Source organism: Colobus angolensis, unplaced genomic scaffold, assembly GCF_000951035.1.
Source record: "Colobus angolensis palliatus isolate OR3802 unplaced genomic scaffold, Cang.pa_1.0 Scaffold147, whole genome shotgun sequence".
NCBI classification, from domain to species: Eukaryota; Metazoa; Chordata; class Mammalia; order Primates; family Cercopithecidae; genus Colobus; species Colobus angolensis.
Window position 1 is genome coordinate 7,113,689 of NW_012114566.1, and position 18,297 is coordinate 7,131,985.

Here is an 18,297-nt window from a genome sequence, read left to right on the forward strand (position 1 = left end):
TCTCCAGGGAACACATGTTCAGATGCCAATGAGAGTTTCTCATGTAAGAGAGCTTCACGAGAGTGAGGTGAAGAGTGGACAAGGAATGGGAATCTGTAGTAGTCTGTAGTATCAAATATCTCCCTAAACAGCAGGAGATCTTACATTAGGGAATTTTGAATATCAAGATGTAGAGACTGCTAACACTCAGACAATTTTGATTGCTGTGTATTGGCACAGAATGATAGAGTCCATTACTTTCCAAAAAATTCCCAAGATAGACAATATGCACTTGTCTTTCACATTACTGTCTAACTGAAACATTTGGAATTGGTATATTACCAAAAAGACAGACTAGTTTATTATATTTTACAGGAGTTGATGAAGTAAGGTGATTTTGCCCAGCAATTCAATGCTCTTTTCTTATGTTTTATGTAAAGACACGTGAAACCTAAGAAAGCTCGGGACAGTCAGTGATTTTCAAAAGTCAGTGGCATCCGTATTATCTGGGAGCTTGCTTGAAATGCAAATTATTGGGGCCCATCCAAACCTATGGAACCAGCAATCTGTGTTTTAACAAGTCTTTCAGGAAATTCTGACCCTTGTCCAATTTAAGAACTCTACAAATTCAGTCCTCTGCCTCGCATGGCTAAATGAGACATTCATAACATGATTTTGGAGAGAAGCACAATCAGTCCCATATTATTATTATTAGGTAGCTTTCCTGACTATCTCAGCCTGAGTCCACATAGACTTCCTTCTTCACTTACTGAATGTCATCTATGTGTCTCAATCATTGAATTGATCACATCCCATTGTAATCTTTCTCTTACGTGTCTGTGAGCTGATAAAGGAATGAACCATATGTTATTCAGCTTTGTGTCACCAGCACCTAGCGTAGTGCCTGGGTCACAGTTATTATGCAATAACTGAATGATTAGGCAAGGCTCAGGGTCCTTGGACTCCTCATTTTGGCTCAGTTAGTTCATGTTTTGGAATTTCAATTTCCTCATCTGTAAAATGAGCCAGGGTGTGCTTTCTGGGGTATCCTCAAAGTTCCAGAATTCGGTAATTTCAATTAATTAATTACCTTAATCAATTTGCTTTTTCTTTACTGGCTAGGCCTAGAGAATTTTATCTGTCTTCTTTTCAATTAAAAACTCAAAACAACACAGCTTTCTGATGGGGAAATCAAACATACAGATTAAGAGAAAATATTTTGGAGGTGCCTGGAAGCCCCAGACACATCACAAGCAAAACAGTGCTTATTCAATATTTGTTGAATGAATGAAGTAGGCACTCAAGAAGCTTGAAATATCAGTTATTTCTTGTGGGAACACTTGCTGTGAAGTGAAGATAGCTGCTCCTAATCGCAAACAAAGCTAATAAAACCACAGCATTCATTAGCCAGGAAGTGAACAGGCTCTTCTCGGCGTTCGCTGATTCTAGTCTGAAAATTATCCCCCGTCTCACCTGCCAAGCACTACTTCTATTTTTCTCTCCTCTCAACCTATCTCTTTCTCCACCTTATTTTTAAAAACTCAATGTATGAAGTTAACTAAGAAATTAAAAAATAATGACTTCCATGACAGATATCTGACTGGCGGACAAAACTCTTCCAACCTATAAAAATGTGACAGATACAACCAAGAAGAGTATGACATGCTTTATAATAGTATGATTCCCTCTTTGTTAAGTATTTAGGTACTAATTGAATTATCTGATAAACTGATTTTGTACAATTGATTAACACTATATATCCACTCAACTCTTGCAGAGAAATACGTTATAATCAAACTTGTATCGCTTCTGTTACTCATGTAAGAAAGTTAACTAATTTAAAAGTTTTAATTTAAGCTCCATGTAAGAGGAATAGGAGAAATTGAGAGTTATTAAACCAAGAGGATAATGAAGGTAAAAAAAAATGTTCTTATTCTTTCCCCAACTTTCCCCTATGCTAACGATGCGATGCACAGAATTGATGGTTAAAGAGGCTTAATTGCTGGCTAGGCTGCCAACCTTATACTAATATTACCAGTTTAGGGGAGTTACACCTGGCACCACTGTATTTCTTGGTCAGGCAAGGTTTTTAGTCTAGATCTGGATCTTTACTTGGGGTTCAGTTGCTCTGGAGACACCCAAAGAAGGATTCTATAAACTTAGACTTAACTGGCATTTCTATTCAATACTTGAAGCAGTGCCTGTCTGATCCCACCACTTCCCATCCCAGCTTATACTCTGCTATTCTTCTCATGTATTTTGTGAGATATGAACAAGACTGGCTCCATGGTTGGTGGGGCCCAGTGTAAAATGAAAATGTAGGGCCCTTCATTCAAAAATTGTTAAGATCTTCAAGATAGCAACTGCAGAGCCAACCAAACAGCTCTTACCAGTGCTGGGCCCTGTGCGACTGTGCAGGTCCCAGACCCAGGAAGCTGGCCCTGTGTATATTATCGTGAGGCAGGGCCCCTGAGAGCCTCCCATCCCATGACAGCTAGTGTGGTCCAGTATTTTTTTTTCTTCATGCTTCCAGTAAAACTTCATTAGAAGAAAGGGCAGGGTGGGGTGGAGTCCAAAATTTCTAGCCTAATTTCCTCATTTAACAGATGTTACAACTAAGGTACAGTGAGGTTAGTGATTCATACAAAGTTGCACAAGTACTTTCTGGAAGAGCTGTATGTAGGATTTATGTATCCTGACTCTTCACCCACTGCTCTTTCTACTGCACCATAATGACTCAACATGAGAGAGAGAGAGAGAAGAAAAGAGAGAACCTCATCTTTTTAGTTTTTCATCATGCCTGACTTGATACCATCTGAACAGGCCCTACATACTGAAACGATCACAATGACATTATAAGCAATTCTAAATAGCCACATTATTACACCATACAATTAATATGGGAGAAAGTCAATTAAAATGCCCACTTCACTGTGTGTCTGTGTGTGTGTTTGTATGCGTATGTATAAAAGTTTTACTTTTTTTCTCTTTTTTTTTAATGTCCCTACTCCTCTGAATCCTAAACACTTGTTTTATTCTTACATCTTTTTTTTTTTTTCTTTTTTTTTTTTACTGGGTAATCCAGAGCTTGGTCTAGTGGAGCGAAAAGACCACATAAAAGTTCTTCAGGGGCCGGGCGCAGTGGCTCACGCCTGTAATCCCAGCACTTTGGGAGGCCGAGGCGGGTGGATCACGAGATCAGGAGATGGAGACCATCCTGGCTAACATGGTGAAACCCCGTCTCCACTAAAAATACAAAAAATTAGACAGGCGTGGTGGCGGGCACCTGTGGTCCCAACTACTCGGGAGGCTGAGGCAGGAGAATGGGGTGAACCCGGGGGGCGGAGCTTGCAGTGAGCCCAGATCAGGCCACTGCACTTCAGCCCGGGTGACACAGCAAGACTCCGTCTCAAAAAAAAAAAAAAAAAAAAAAAAGTTCTTCAAATTCTCTGTTCAAGATGCTTATTTAAAATTTCCATTTAATATTTAAGGATTGTATTTCCTAATTTGACTGTTTCTAATTTGTAATCAAGTTTCTAAAGGCACTCAATAAAGAATAACTCTCCATAGCACCTTGCAAAGGTGAATTTTTATTAGGTATTATTTTAACATCTGTTAAAATAGCAAGTATTAGTTATTAGTTAGCATATATTAGATATTTTGTAGTTACAGTAAACAAGAAATGCCTCAAGCTGAACTTTGGACTAGAAACCAAAAAAGAACTTTATTCCCGGTTCATTTTGCTTTCCCATTTCACATATTACTTGTTATTCTCCCCCATGCTTAATGATATCCTCCTACATGTGTTCCACTTCTTCAGACTAAATGAAACTGTGTCATCCCCTGATAATAACCCATCCCTTACAGACCTTTCCCAAAGGACCATTCCTGCTTTCATTTGTTATGACTCACAGAACAAAGAAGGGTCAACAAACTCCTTAATTCACGCTACTGCTTCCAATCAATGTTCCTGTTTCGTCAACTCACTCATCATTTATTTGTTTGTTTATTTATTCATTAATTCAACAAATACCCTGGTTATGAACCATTAACACTGTATAAACGCTGTATAAATCCTCTGAGAGGGATTATGGATAAGAGCAAACCTAACCTCTAACCCTCAAATAGCTTCCACTCTGTAGCTGTAATGTTTTGAAGTCGGAAGTCACACATTTTCACTATCATGTTTTAGGACATTGCCTGTATAGTGCAAACAAAATGACGCCTGTCCCATGATTACATTTCCCCCAGGATGCCATTGCATTCTGAGAAACTTCATCACTTAATAGGTAGCCCATGCACAACCTGGCTTCATAGAGCTTAGGCTTTCTCTAGTCCAGCAACATGGATGGCCACACTTGCTCCTGAGACAAGAACCAGAACCAGAACCAGAACCGTGAAATTTCATTCTCTGATTTCTACTTTCTCCCCTTCCCTATCATTCAGTTCTTCATTCCCGTGAAACACGTACTTCAATGTGACAATCAGGCCCTGAAAAGTTCCCTAGTCCATTTTACCCCTTCTGATTTTATTTACCTCAGTTCACCTTGGAACTTGAAACCCTCACTTCCATCTCTGTCCCTTTCACTTGTGTCATTCTTACCCTGCTGAACTAAGATCCAGTACAATTTCTGGAGTATCAAACATATCTTTAAAAAAATCTTAAATAATAGTATAGTCTTGCTGCAGACTATGTTTTCAAAATGGGATATTCCTTCCTAATAAGTGAATCTCCATGCACTGTTCACAACAATTACTCTACATGTCCACTTCTCAAGATTCCAACCCTATTCCTATTCCCTTACTGCTGACTGATGGGCTCTTTTTCCTACTGACTTCAAAGAGTGCAACCCATACAGTGTGTATTCCTTGGATCATTTTAAATTGACTACATTCTCTCCTATCACCATTCTGTCTTCTTCTTCTGATCTTACTGTTAAAAAATAAACATTATTGTGGCTATCATCTAAAGTTATTTTAACTCGTTTGATAACCCACTCCATCTTTCACCCAATCTCCTTTTACATTTCAGCCTTTCCCTCTTGTGCAAGGAGGCAGGCCCAGCAAGTCTTTGTCCTGAAGAAACTCTTCCCTGAAATTTGCAGTTTCTTTAAGGCACTTCTCTTGACCTGTCTCCAATATTTGACCCTACACTGTTAGAAACCCTCTACAATACTGAACACTTTGCATTTGAACTTATATAGCTTTGCTGTATTTCACATAAAACATCTTAATCCAGATGATATTATAATCAATAATAATGGCTAGAAATGATAGAGCACTTATTATGTGCTAACGTTGTACTAAATATTTTACACACATTTCCTATTCATCTACCACTGTTTTATTCACCCAGTTGAATGCAGGTCCTTATTGAGAGCGACTATTCTTTTCTCATTGTATCTTTCATGATGACTAGTAAAATTCCTTGCACTTAGTAGGGTCTCAATAAGTGACCACTGAGTTGAATAACTAATAAGGCTATAATTATTTATTTGTAAATTTTCTCTTCTTGTCATTATGATGTTTGTTTATCGACACCATAAAATTTTATGTTCTTTAGTGGCAGGAACTCACCCTTCTATTTCCTTAAAGTTTCTCAAGCCTCAGTTCAAATTCTACAAACCACAAACACTCTGAATGTATGTATTTTAGTGGTTGTTAACAATGGGCAAATGTTTTGTTTTTTGTTTATGGGTTGTTATCCAGGGTAAGAAGAAAAAAAATATACGACTTTTCTCCACTTCCATGAGAACAGCTTTTTAGATTCCCCATATGAGTGAGGTCAAGTGGTATTTGTGTTTCTGTGCCTGGCTTATTTCACTTAGCATAATGTCCTCCACGTTTATCCATGTTGCTGCAAATGACATGATTTCATTCTGTTTATGGCTGAATAGTATTCCATTGGGTATATATACCACTCACTATCCATCCATCTGTTGACGGACATTTAGGTTGATTCCAGAGGATGAGGAGGGTAGGGGGAAGGGTGAACAGTGAGAGATTTGTCAATGGGTACAAAACTACAGTTAGATAGGAGAAATAGTTATGTTGGTCCATTATATGACTGAAGCTCACAAAAATGTAGTGCATATTTCAAAATAGCTAGAAGAGGGGTTCTCAAATGTCCTTATCACAAAGAAATGATAAATGTTTAAGGAGATGGATATGCTAATCACCTTGATTTGATCATTAAACAATGTATACGTGTATCAAAACATCATGTTGCACCCCACAAATATTAATATGTAGAATTGTTATGTGTCAAAAAAGTTTTTAAAAAGAATATGATTCCTGATGTAAGTCAGTTGTCAAAGAAAGGAAAAGTCTGACGACTTTCATCATTATTATACAGAATCATTATAAATACTACTAAATCCTCCTCTTACACAGTTAAAGAAGGGATGCTAAATAAAAATGAAATCAGATATAAAATGAAACTAGTTCTTAACCTTCATATTTTAACCTCAAATGCCAGAGTACTGAAAATAATGTGTCCTACAACTTGTCTGTGTAGTTTTCCAGAATGTCAAAAGAACTTAAATGTCAAAGGCTCTCAAAATTGGTTAGCCCTTTCATTACAAATTTGTTAAATACTGTATTTTTGTTTCCTAGAGAAGAAGTTAAGGAGGAACCAGTGTGAATGGAGAATACAGTTTACAATGTATTCATATCTTAATGAACAAAAACAGTTTGAAGTTGGCCAGGAGTTGTGGCTCACGCCTATAATCCCAGCACTTTGGGAGGCTGAGGCGGGCGGATCACCTGAGGTCAGGAGTTCAAGATCAGCCTGGTCAAAATGACGAAACCCCGTCTCTACTAAAAGTACAAAAATTAGCTGGGAGTGGTGGCTTGTGCCTGTAATCCCAGGTACTCAGGAGGCTGAGGCAGGAAAATTGCTCGAACCCAGGAGACAGAGGTTGCAGTGAGCCAAGATCGTGCCATTGCACTCCAGCCTGGGCAACAAGAGCGAGACTTCATCTCAAAACAAAACAAAACAAAAAAACACCTGACAAAACAGGGTGAGCATCTAGTCTGTGTTAGTTGTTGTACTTGGTGCTTTAAAAATGGCATGCCATGAGAATGATACAATGGACTTTGGGGAAATGGTGGGAGGGTGATGAGGGATAAAAAATACTACATGTCAGCACGGTGTACACTGCTTGGGTGATGGGTGTACTGAAATCTCAGAAATCACTACTTAAAGAGCTTATTCATGTAACCAAACATCACCTGTTCCCCAAAACCTATTGAAATAAAAAAAGAAACAAGGCCGGGCGCGGTGGCTCAAGCCTGTAATCCCGGCACTTTGGGAGGCCGAGACGGGCGGATCACGAGGTCAGGAGATCGAGACCATCCTGGCTAACACGGTGAAACCCCGTCTCTACTAAAAAACACAAAAAACTAGCTGGGCGAGGTGGCGGGCGCCTGTAGTCCCAGCTACTCGGGAGGCTGAGGCAGGAGAATGGCGTAAACCCGGGAGGCGGAGCTTGCAGTGAGCTGAGATCCGGCCACTGCACTCCAGCCTGGGCGACAGAGCGAGACTCCGTCTCAAAAAAAAAAAAAAAAAAAAAGAAACAGAAAGAAAAGAAAAATACAGTTAAAACATAAATAAATAAAACTGACATACTATTTAATCCCCACAGCGAGGCCTTGTACTTAAGGAATCATGATTTCCACTTTACCCATGTAGAAATGAAGGCTTATCAATTACATACTCAAGTTAATGTAACTAGTAATTGGTAGAGATAAAATTCAAATATAGGTTATCGTTGTCTAGAATCTGGAGTCTTCCAAAACAATTGCCTCTCATATGTGAAATAATTTATGTATTATTCTTAGAATACTGGAGACGAGTTTAATGACTATATCAGAATGCATACAGGTAGTTCTTAAACAAGAATTTTATTGTGTTGTGTGAGATTAAGAACTGACGCCTAAATTGACCTTGCCCAGTTTCTGGATATAAGGTACTTTTTCCCCCCTCTTAGCAAAGGAAGCACAGATGCAGGTAGTTATTAATAGCCCTTTATAACTCGAGGTACTAGGTTGTCTGAGTAAACGTAACTTTTTTTTTTTTTTGAGACAGAGTCTCGCTCTGTTGCCGGGGCTGGAGTGCAGTGGCCGGATCTCAGCTCACTGCAAGCTCCGCCTCCCGGGTTCACGCCATTCTCCTGCCTCAGCCTCCCGAGTAGCTGGGACTACAGGCGCCCGCCACCTCGCCCAGCTAGATTTTTGTGTTTTTTAGTAGAGACGGGGTTTCACCGTGTTAGCAAGGATGGTCTCGATCTCCTGACCTCGTGATCCGCCCGTCTCGGCCTCCCAAAGTGCTGGGATTACAGGCTTGAGCCACCGCGCCCGGCCCTAAACGTAACTTTCACACATTAAAAGAGGAAGCATCAGGGCCCTGTTTGGATCTTGATACACACGTGGAACTAACTGCATTAATGCTAATGATCACCATGCACCTAAGACAGCTCTTTGTTACTACTAGCACGTAGGCAAACTCACGTTTATAATGCTTCCAGGTTTTTCCATTTCTCTACTCTTCTTAGAAAATAGTTTTTTCACACACTCTTAAAAATTTTACCTAATAATTTCATTTTGAATTTAAATCCTATTAATATCTGAAAGTTGTAGGGTTCTTTGTTAAAAGGTATTCTTTATCTTACATGTGAAAGCATTACAATTTTCTTTCTTTTTTTTAAAAAAAAACCATTAAAACAGGTGAACTTACGCAATGCGGAAAGTTATTAATATAAATCCAGGTTTGCGTTGTTTTATGTGTTTCAGATCAATTTTGCCATTCAGTTAATCTAACTTTGTTGTAAAAAAAAATGTAGTAATACTCTAGGCTATTCTTCTTTGCCTTTAACAAGGCAAAATCCTTCGGGGCTTAGATCCTGGTTTCAGTCTCTAAAGATACTGACTTAGTCACCTCCACAGAGAATGTTTTCTCTACTGTGGCTTCCTTTATCAGAATCCATTTCTTCTGCACCAAATATTCATTCATTGACTCATTCATTCATTTCACCAGTCGTAATATCTACCATGTATGCTCCCAGCTATAACTGGGCTTCTTGAGGCAAAATGGAATAGCCCTTTCCTTAGGGCAAACATTTTTTTTAGTCACTTACTAATATCAACATATACATTCTTATTATTACTGTTTTTGAGATAGGGTCTTGCTCTATTACTATTTTTGAGATACGGTCTTGCTCTGTCACCCAGGCTGGAGTGCAGTGGATTATGGCTCACTGCAGCCTCCAACTCCTGGACTGAAGCCATCCTCCTGCCTCAACCTCCTGAGTAGCTGAGATTATGGGCCGGACCACCACACCTGGCTTCATTATTTATTTGATTACCTCAGTAATTATTTATTTAATTACTGGCTACAGAACAAGGTCAGCCAATGAGGTAGATACCAGGATGATCCACCCTCATTTTCAAGCTGAAGAAACCTCTTGTCTTCATGAAACTGACTCCATGAAATAAGGGCAAACAATATAAAGAGGAACAATTAAACATACTGAAGTTAGTGGTGTACACCTTAGGGTTGTGGGATTTCAGAAAAGGAAGAGATTGCTGTCGTTTGGGGTGTTCAAGGCTGACCACATCAAGTCCAATGTGACCTGGACTTGAAGAACAGAAGGATGGGGAGAATTTGAATGACTGGAAGAAAGGAGCTGGGGGATTACGGTCTGAAGGGATAGCATGGGCAGAGATTCAGAGGTTGGTATAAACGTGGTTCTTTTTTGTTATCACCTAGGGATTTAGTCTGACAAGAATGGACCGCCATTGGTATACAATGGATGGCACTTATTATCGGACTGAAGAATGTCCTGTAGGTGCTAAGGGGCAATTCAAGATTCTAAGAAGGGAATTTGGACATTGAGGAAACTGTTAAGGAAAAGATGCGGGCTGACTAAATAGAGGAGGACATAAGGGCCAGAGAACAGTCAAATGTAACTAAGGCTTTCAAGTTTGGATGAGTGGAATAATGGAGAGATGAAAATGTCTGGTTGGTTACTTCAGGCCAGGGGTCAAAAATATGTCAACCTAAAAATACAAAAGGGAAGTCCAAGTGCTGTTTCTCTCCCATTTACTGGCTCATTTCTTCAAAGACACTTTGTGACGGAGACCATTCCAGGATCCACGGCAATAAAGCAGCCCAAACCCCACAGGTTCATTGGAGGAAGACATTCTAGTGTGGGATGGCTAGAGAAGACGTTCAGCCAATAACAGGATCTTGATGAGTAGGACTTGGGAGCAGAGGAAGATGGTCTTTTAGATGTAATTTCAACAAGAAAAGATGTATTATTTCTAAAACCATATGTATTTAGCATCCAAACAGATGCCAGGGAGAAGAAGTGGTAAGCTTGTAGCTAGGAAGACTGATATGTACTTATTCTCTAAAAGGGCAGAGTTGTAAGCTGAAGATCACTAGTAAATTTCTAATTAACTAAGTCCAGTGTATTTATTCAGCTTTCTTTCAAGGGTAGTTATTTGAAGCTTTTAACTGAGTTCTCACCTTTACGAAATTCTCTTTCTTTGCTTCTGAATGTTTAATTTTTTTCTCTTGTGTCATAATCTTTTTTTTTTTTTTCAAAAGAAAATCTTCGTTGATTTTCCTCCCCACCCACCAGGAGCCCTGGCCTCAGCTTTCCACTTGCTTCAACAAATACACTCAGTCGTAAATCTCATAGTTCTATATGATCTTGAACATGATCTGAGTATATCTGCATAAGTCTCAATCTCTGTCTCCAGCCCTGACTTCTTGGGTTTCAATTCCTCATTTCCAAAGGACATTCCCATATTCCCATATCTATATATCTTTTATATGAAAATACTTATGTCTAAAGGCTGGTTCAAGATCTTCTCAAAATTAGATCCTTCTTCTGTAAATCTAGAAATAGCAAGTACTGCTATATTCTAAACATGCAGATCTGGAATTCTGAAGCCATTTTGCCTCCATCATTCAGAGAATCAATTGCTTGTTAAGAAGTCAGGTTGCTAATTTCATCACTGTCTCCACCTTAGGACACGATTTTTATCACTTCACACCTGGATAACTACAATGACTTCCAGTTGTTCTCTCAGAGTCTAGTTTTCACCCACAGAAATCATGGTAGCATAACATGACCCAGACTTTTCTGTCTGGTGCTTTATATTCTCCACCATCTGGCTTTAACTTAAATGTCCAGCTTTATTTCCCAGAAATTGCCTCCTAGGACTCTCTGATTCAGCCAAAACCCTTTACTCACTATCCTCTGAATAGATGTCACACTTTCCCTTCTTGGCTTACAGACTCCTCTTCAATTAGAAAGCCCTTCCTCACTCCTCCATGACTATTGAAAATGTATTCAGTTCGAATTCTACCGCCTTCACAAAACCTGATGTGAATGCCCATTCCATAGACTCTCTCTCATTTCTGTAATTCAGATAATTATGGGCCAGGCGTAGTGGCACATGCCTGTAATCTCAGCATTTTGGGAGGCTAAGGTGGGAGGATCACATGAGGTCATGAATTTGAGACCAGCCTGGCCAACACGGTGAAACCCCGTCTCTACTATAAATTCAAAAATTAGCCGGGCATGGTGGTGTGTGCCTGAAATCCCAGCTACTAGGGAGGCTGAGGCAGGAGAATCGCTTTAACCTGGGAGAGGTTGTAGTGAGCCGAGATTGCACCACTGCACTCAGGCCTGGGTGACAAAATTTGAGACTCTGTCTCAAACAAAACAAAACAAATCAGAACAAAACAACAAAAAACTAAATAATTATGGCTCCTACCATTTGTTGCAGGTTTATCACATATTTTCACTTATTCGTCATCATTATTTTATCAGATGTATTAGTCTCATCTTTCAAATTAAATGATAACCATGTTTTAGTCTTTCTGACCCATCTTCCACCTCATATGCACACAAGAGAGACTGTATAGAATACACTCAATGAATACTTATTGATTTATTTATTGACTGAATACATATGAACTACAAGGTACAGCAGGTATTATGAGAAAAAAGGGAGTTTTAAAGCCTGGTGAAAAGACATTCAAGATTGACTTAAACCTTCTGAATGGAAGCAATTTTTATTAACTTCACTTTAAACTCTAGGTGTATACAACAACTAGTAAATTGTTACTTTGTGGGTAAATTTTCTTTTGTGACACTTTAAGTGCTTACAAGGGTAATAAAAATCAGCTTTTATTTATGCTGGAGGCCGAAATTTAACATTTATCTTTAAAAGGAACTCGAAGCCATATTTGATCCCGTGAGTTGGGACATTATAGAAAGTATCTAATTCATGATATCGCTTTATTACTATGTTTTAATATGAAGTTATTTTATCTTGTTTCTATTTTTTACATGGTGATAATGCCCGTGCAACATAAAATATTAAAACTAGAAGTATTCTTATCAAGAAACTAGTTTAATCTACTCTTTTTTTTGCAGTTGTGGGAACTGAGTTCCAAAGAGGAAAACTGGCTTGCCCAAGGTTACAATCTTGTCATTGTCAGGGCTGGGTGTAAAAATTAGGCTTATTGGGGCTTGATTCTACACTTTTTCTAGAATCATATATTGTACAGTTTTATTTTTATACCTTAAATTGACATTATTCGAATGAATAGAATGACAACAGGTTTTTATTATTTCTCTTATTTTATACCCAGGAAAGTGAATTCATGCTTTCAAGTCATTAATAAGCACATTCAAACAGAAACACAACATAAGCAGTTTATTATGGTATGTATCAACATAAGGGTGATATAAAGATTATCTTCGTTTTTTACATTTCATAAAACTTCAAGCTTTTTTTTTTCATGGATGAGTTGAGTAGAAGTAGTTATGTGTTTTTTTTGTTTTGTTTTATTTTGGAAGATAATTTTATAGTGGACACTATGCAATATTTGTGATGGTAGTGTAGAGGACTGTTGGAAACACCGCCGTCCCCACCCCCCCATGAAAAAAAAAATAGTCTCATCTAGGAAAAGAGAGATAAACGTGTAAATTTGTGTTGGTGATGTAAGAATGCGAGAGAAGATGCCATTCAGTGTTTGGGAAAAAACATAGAATATCACAGTTGTCCTGAAACTCCATTCTATTACAGTAGCAGAATAAAACAAAACGCTGCTCACTATCTTCCCACTGTAATCTTTTAGCTTCATTAAAAATAAGTAAACTTGTCAATTCTTCTCTAAAACTGCCTGGAAAAAATTATTTAGAAGGGCTCAAGGATGCAGAGAATTACAAGTAAAGAAAGGATTTAAAGGAACTCAGATGATTAATTATTGAGAGAAATGTTCATGGAAATTTGTCTTTCTGAAAAAAACATTTTACAGTCTAAATTACACCATATTGTTTGAATCCTCAATGACTAATATCAAGCTGTGGCTAGCAGAGGCATATCATATCCTAATTTTAAAATAATTTTTTGTAGTCTTTTAAAATAAAAGTTACTACTCGAGATTCACCCAACTCATGCACTGAAAGGATCCATTCATAGAGTTCAGTATTCTTGAACATCACAAGTAAATTAGGGGTGTGAGAATGAAAGATACACTTGCTTAGTAAAATACCAAAATGTAGAAAATTTTGATTTGAAACCAAACCAGAGACCTGTAAAGTCTGACTTACTTGTTAAGTCATGGAGATACAAATGGATGGGTCAGTGTTTCTTTCCCTGCCTCACTAAACCCACATGACACAGGACAAATGTGATCTGAGCGTGAGCAACATAACTCACCTGTACCATTGTTAATTGTGGTCTGGATCGTGGCTTCTGGCCCCATAGTGTCATAGTCTTCCTTCATTTCTTCTGTGGGGGAAAATTATCTTTAGCATTTGAGAATTGTAGAAAGGCTTACTATACTAAGCATGCCAAGCACAGGAACAAGGAAGATTCTTTTAAAGGAAGCAGAGAAAAGGCTTGTTGTAAACCTCTAAACAATAGCTTTGTTCAGGCAATTGAATGAATCCAATAGTGCTAGCTGCACAAGAACTTATTTACTTTAAGCATTACTGCAAGCTGTGAAAAACAGAAGTGCTTATTTGGAGCAAACGAAGGGCTTTTCTTCTGGTGGCAGTTCTAGTGACAAACGGGGGAAAGATATTATTTTTTCAATAAGAGTCAAAAGCAACTAAGTATTTGTACTCATGAAGAGGCATGCTGGCTGCTATGCCTCTGGAAACTATGGATGCTTAGTGGCAAGTCAGAATTTCACATTTTGTTTTCATGCTTTTCTTTCCCCTTGGGGGTCTATAATGGTGCTAACCTATGCAAGCATACTTTTTGAAAACCTAATTCTACATATCAAAACTGGGAATGCCCAGTTTGTACAACAAATATCCCAGAGGTGACAACAATACCTGTTTCACTGCTTGATATAAACTTCTAAAACATACCTGCCTTATTCCTATCCCCACCACTCCATAAATGTCTTCTCCTCATCATCATTTATGCCCCAGTAGGTAATCATAATCATTTTCTGGGGAAACATATATAACAACAGCTCAGTGTTCTGATGAAGGTGAGTATATATATAATGTTGAAGTTAAAAATTCGTGAACAATTAAAGGTCACTATCAAAAATTGCAGTATTTTAAAATAAGGGAGAACTTGAAAAATAGGGGCACTCTAAAATTTTCTGCTTACCAGATTGTAGAGGACGTAGGAGGACAGAGCAGGATAACTGACAGTTAAAAATCTCTTACGCAAGTAAATTAAACATGAAGTTTAAAAAATTGTATTTTTACTATGACAATACTAATGAGACCAAATATGCTCCAGGATGAATATCTCTCTGTGATAATCATTTTACTTAAAACAAGGGAAACTTTGTAAATAGGACTCTGCACATTCCCAAATCTGTCCTGGTCATTCTTTGCTTATCATATTCTAATCTACTTTCATGAAAAACAGGTTCTAGAAAATGTTACAGAAAAAAAAATAAAATATATTTTACAAGCAGTGCAGCAAATCTGTTTATGACATCAGAACTGAAAAATCATGATCCTCTTAAGGTAAAATACACAGATATACCTAGATGCTAATTTAATGCCACTCCTCATAATAATAAGAAAATTTGAATGATATTTGTTTAAGCTGTACAACCACTTTAGATTCATTCCTGAGCAAGGAATTCTCCTTTACTTAAAAAATATTTTCAGAGAGACATTTTGCATTAAACATTTAGAAGTTTAATATATAGCAATATTATATTGTCAATTGTAATCATTGATCATTTGAAAGTCTCCCTTATCTGATATTTTAATCAGTCTCTGCAAGGAATCACATTAAGGTATTTCTGAGAAGTTCAGTGCTAGATATAAATATAGCTTTTGTGTCTTTCTTCCTTGCTCATCTCATGTGATTTCGGGTAGCCAAGAGTCACAAGAATCATAAGTTTTCCATCTGAGAGCACATCAAGTCACTGAGGGGAAAACAGTTAACAGCATTTTTTTTTTTTTTTTTTGCATAATAGTGGTAATGTTCAAGATTTCTGCTGCACTTCCTTCCTCATTGTCATTTTCTTATGAAAAAGTAAAGAGAAGTTACAGTAGTTGGTTGCTTCCCAAATTAATAAATGCTGGGTATCCAAATGTGTAGTCAGCACATTGTGTAAATTGCATTTTGTAGTATTATTTAGTTATAACCCTTTTTCTCCCAAGACTATGCAACTGAGATCTTTCAGAGATGTTGGATGAGATGGTGTCACTTTTACCTAGAATGTACTTTGCTTTGATTCACCGAGCATCAATCTTCTTCTTTTTTGAATATCAAGCTCAATGTATTAAAATGAAACACTACCAAGCCTTTTCAGGTATGTATTTGAAATGTTATGTATATGCCTATTTAATTAAGTTTCAAGTGAATCCATATTCAGAAGGACATAACGATACATAGTTTAGGAATACTGCCTCTGAATTAAAGGCAATCTGGCTGTCTTTCTGCCTTATGTCTAACCTTAAACATTCTCTAAGACACCTCTGACTCAGCATACTGTGTCTAAAACCACATAGTATATTTATTTTTAAAACACTTGTAAAAGTTTGCGTCTTCCAGTCACCCCTGGGACGAAGGTTTGTAAAAATAAAGAGCACTTTCTTCCTTAAGATGAAGAATCCTTGAATAAGCAGAAAGAGGCCAAGATGCAGGTGATTTATTTAAGTCTGTGTCAATGATAATGATGTCATGGTTTCCAGCACACTGTGTCCACCCCATTGTGGGACGAAAGAATGTCAAGGACAATTCCAAACACAAAACTTTGATTGTGCTGGAACCGGAAAGGCACAGTAAGAACTCCACTGCGCTCTTCAGTTCAAAACCTGCATCCTGCAGACAAACTCCAGAAAGCATGGGAGAAAGAGCAAAGGAGAGAGGGCTTATCTCAGAGTAAAGCTATGTGCTGAGGTATGACTGTAGACAGCCAGGCACCGGGGATAAAACACTACTAAATAAAACTGCACCAGAATTAGAGTTATTGTCTATATTGTGTGTTTTGAACAATAAATAAGAAAAATATTTTATCAGAAGAAAAATGTGTTATCTCAGAGTCAGGATAAACAATGAGTAGCTTTTTAAGACCAATTTCTTTTCATTAGACATCAAGGCACCACATCAGAGCACTTTTAGAACAATAAAAAAAAAAGAACAATAAATCATTACTAATCATTAGAACTAGACAGGTAATAGCCGGGTAACTTTCTTGGTCCAAATAGCCAAATGAGATTAGGGATTTACATTTTATTTAATTATTGTGACTCCAGAATGCTGGTTTATTTACCATAAAGGTAAGAGCAAAGAACAGCCTGTTCATTTGTATCACAGGCACCATTAACTACAGGTGATAACAGGGTCTGCAATGCATTCATATGGATTACTGTATATTAAAACATTTAGAATTATGATCCATGACCAACACAAAAAGCTGCCGCAATCACAAACTACTACAGCTTGACATTGCTGTTTGGCTGGTTTTCAACTATTGATCTTAAATTTTTTTAATTAAACTTTTTTAAAAGAAGTTTGGGGCTGTACATTTGTTACATCCTTATTAATTATTCCTCTAAGGGTGGAAATTCTAGTAATTGGTCCTTACCCTTGATTTCTAGATATTAAAATTTAAAGCATCAGAACATTCATTCTTATAGCCCTGCATATCTAGTTCATTAACAAATATGAATAGCTAACACCAGCTCATTTAAATAGTATGTCTTACATGAGTTCTCGCCACACTCTGTTTCTGTCACACTGCTCCCAAGAATCATTGGCTCTTATTATACATGTAAATGGCTATCATAAAAATAAAAATTTCATTTAAGATTGTTAATGACTTCTGCAGCAGTCAGACTTCCTTTAATGATCATCCTCTGCCCCTAATTAAACGTATTTATCTTTCAAGCATCTTTGGCTGAGTTCTCCCTCATAGTTGAAAATCTAAAACCTTAAGTCTTAATGGATATAACGATAAATGTTTATGTGTGGGATTGCTGAGATTCGAGAAACCTTCACCGAAAGCAAAATTGGAAACGGAAAGAGTAGAAAACTTGGCACAGTATGTTAGGAAAACGAAAAACAAATACACTGTACTCAAATTGCCATCGGTCTTTTTTCTTTTGCTTTCTTCTCACATTTAATTTTCTTTCGTAGTGGAAGTGCTTTTATTATCCTCCTTCCAGTACACCAAACAATTACTCTGCCTATGTTAGATGGTTTATAGTCTGCGACATCACAATAGCACATAGGTGGACTCCTTCCCAGCCACTTCACCTATTTATAGAAATGCTTTTGTCGCTTATATTGTTAAAGAAAAAACAAGATGGGGTAAACGATGATAGCTCTCAGTGGGTCCTGGGAATAGGGATGAAGGTGACATGAGGTCTGAATTAGAGAGGTCATTTAAACACATTTTCCAGGCCACTTGACCAGGTAAAGATGAGCAGAGGAAGTTCACAGGAATAAGATTTCTTGTATTTTGTTACACATTTCATACCTTAGTGATTCTCCATCATAAGTGAATTTTAGACCAAGACGTTTCCCATTTGCACAGTGTCATCGGAAGTTTTAGTTTGAATGTAATTTACTTTAGTTTTATTATAGTTGGCCTGGGACCATTTTTACTTCCCTTAAGAGTCCCACCAAATAGCAGGAATCATTATCAAGTACTTAGCTGATAAATAATAAGAAAGCTACCTGACCAGGTAAAAGTGTGAAATCACTTTCACACTTAACAAAAGGGAATGATTAAACGATTGAATTCCAATAGGAGGTGTCAGACAGACACTGAAGCTACGTTAAACTGACAGTTATTTGGTT

At 37.6% G+C, this 18,297-nt stretch overlaps 1 protein-coding gene across 4 annotated transcripts in view; it reads right to left on the reverse strand.

Moving 5' to 3' along the window:
* ZEB2 (zinc finger E-box binding homeobox 2) overlaps window positions 1-18,297 on the reverse strand; it is a 137,152-nt gene that overhangs the window by 27,555 nt on the left and 91,300 nt on the right. For 2 of the 4 annotated variants that reach the window (XM_011935704.1, XM_011935703.1), the window contains exon 4: window positions 13,726-13,797. The exons of 1 other annotated variant lie outside the window; for it this stretch is intronic. In XM_011935704.1, coding sequence (XP_011791094.1) covers window positions 13,726-13,797 — 72 coding nt within the window. The remainder of the gene's footprint in view (window positions 1-13,725; window positions 13,798-18,297) is intronic. One more of the 4 variants, XM_011935705.1, reaches the window with a different exon arrangement.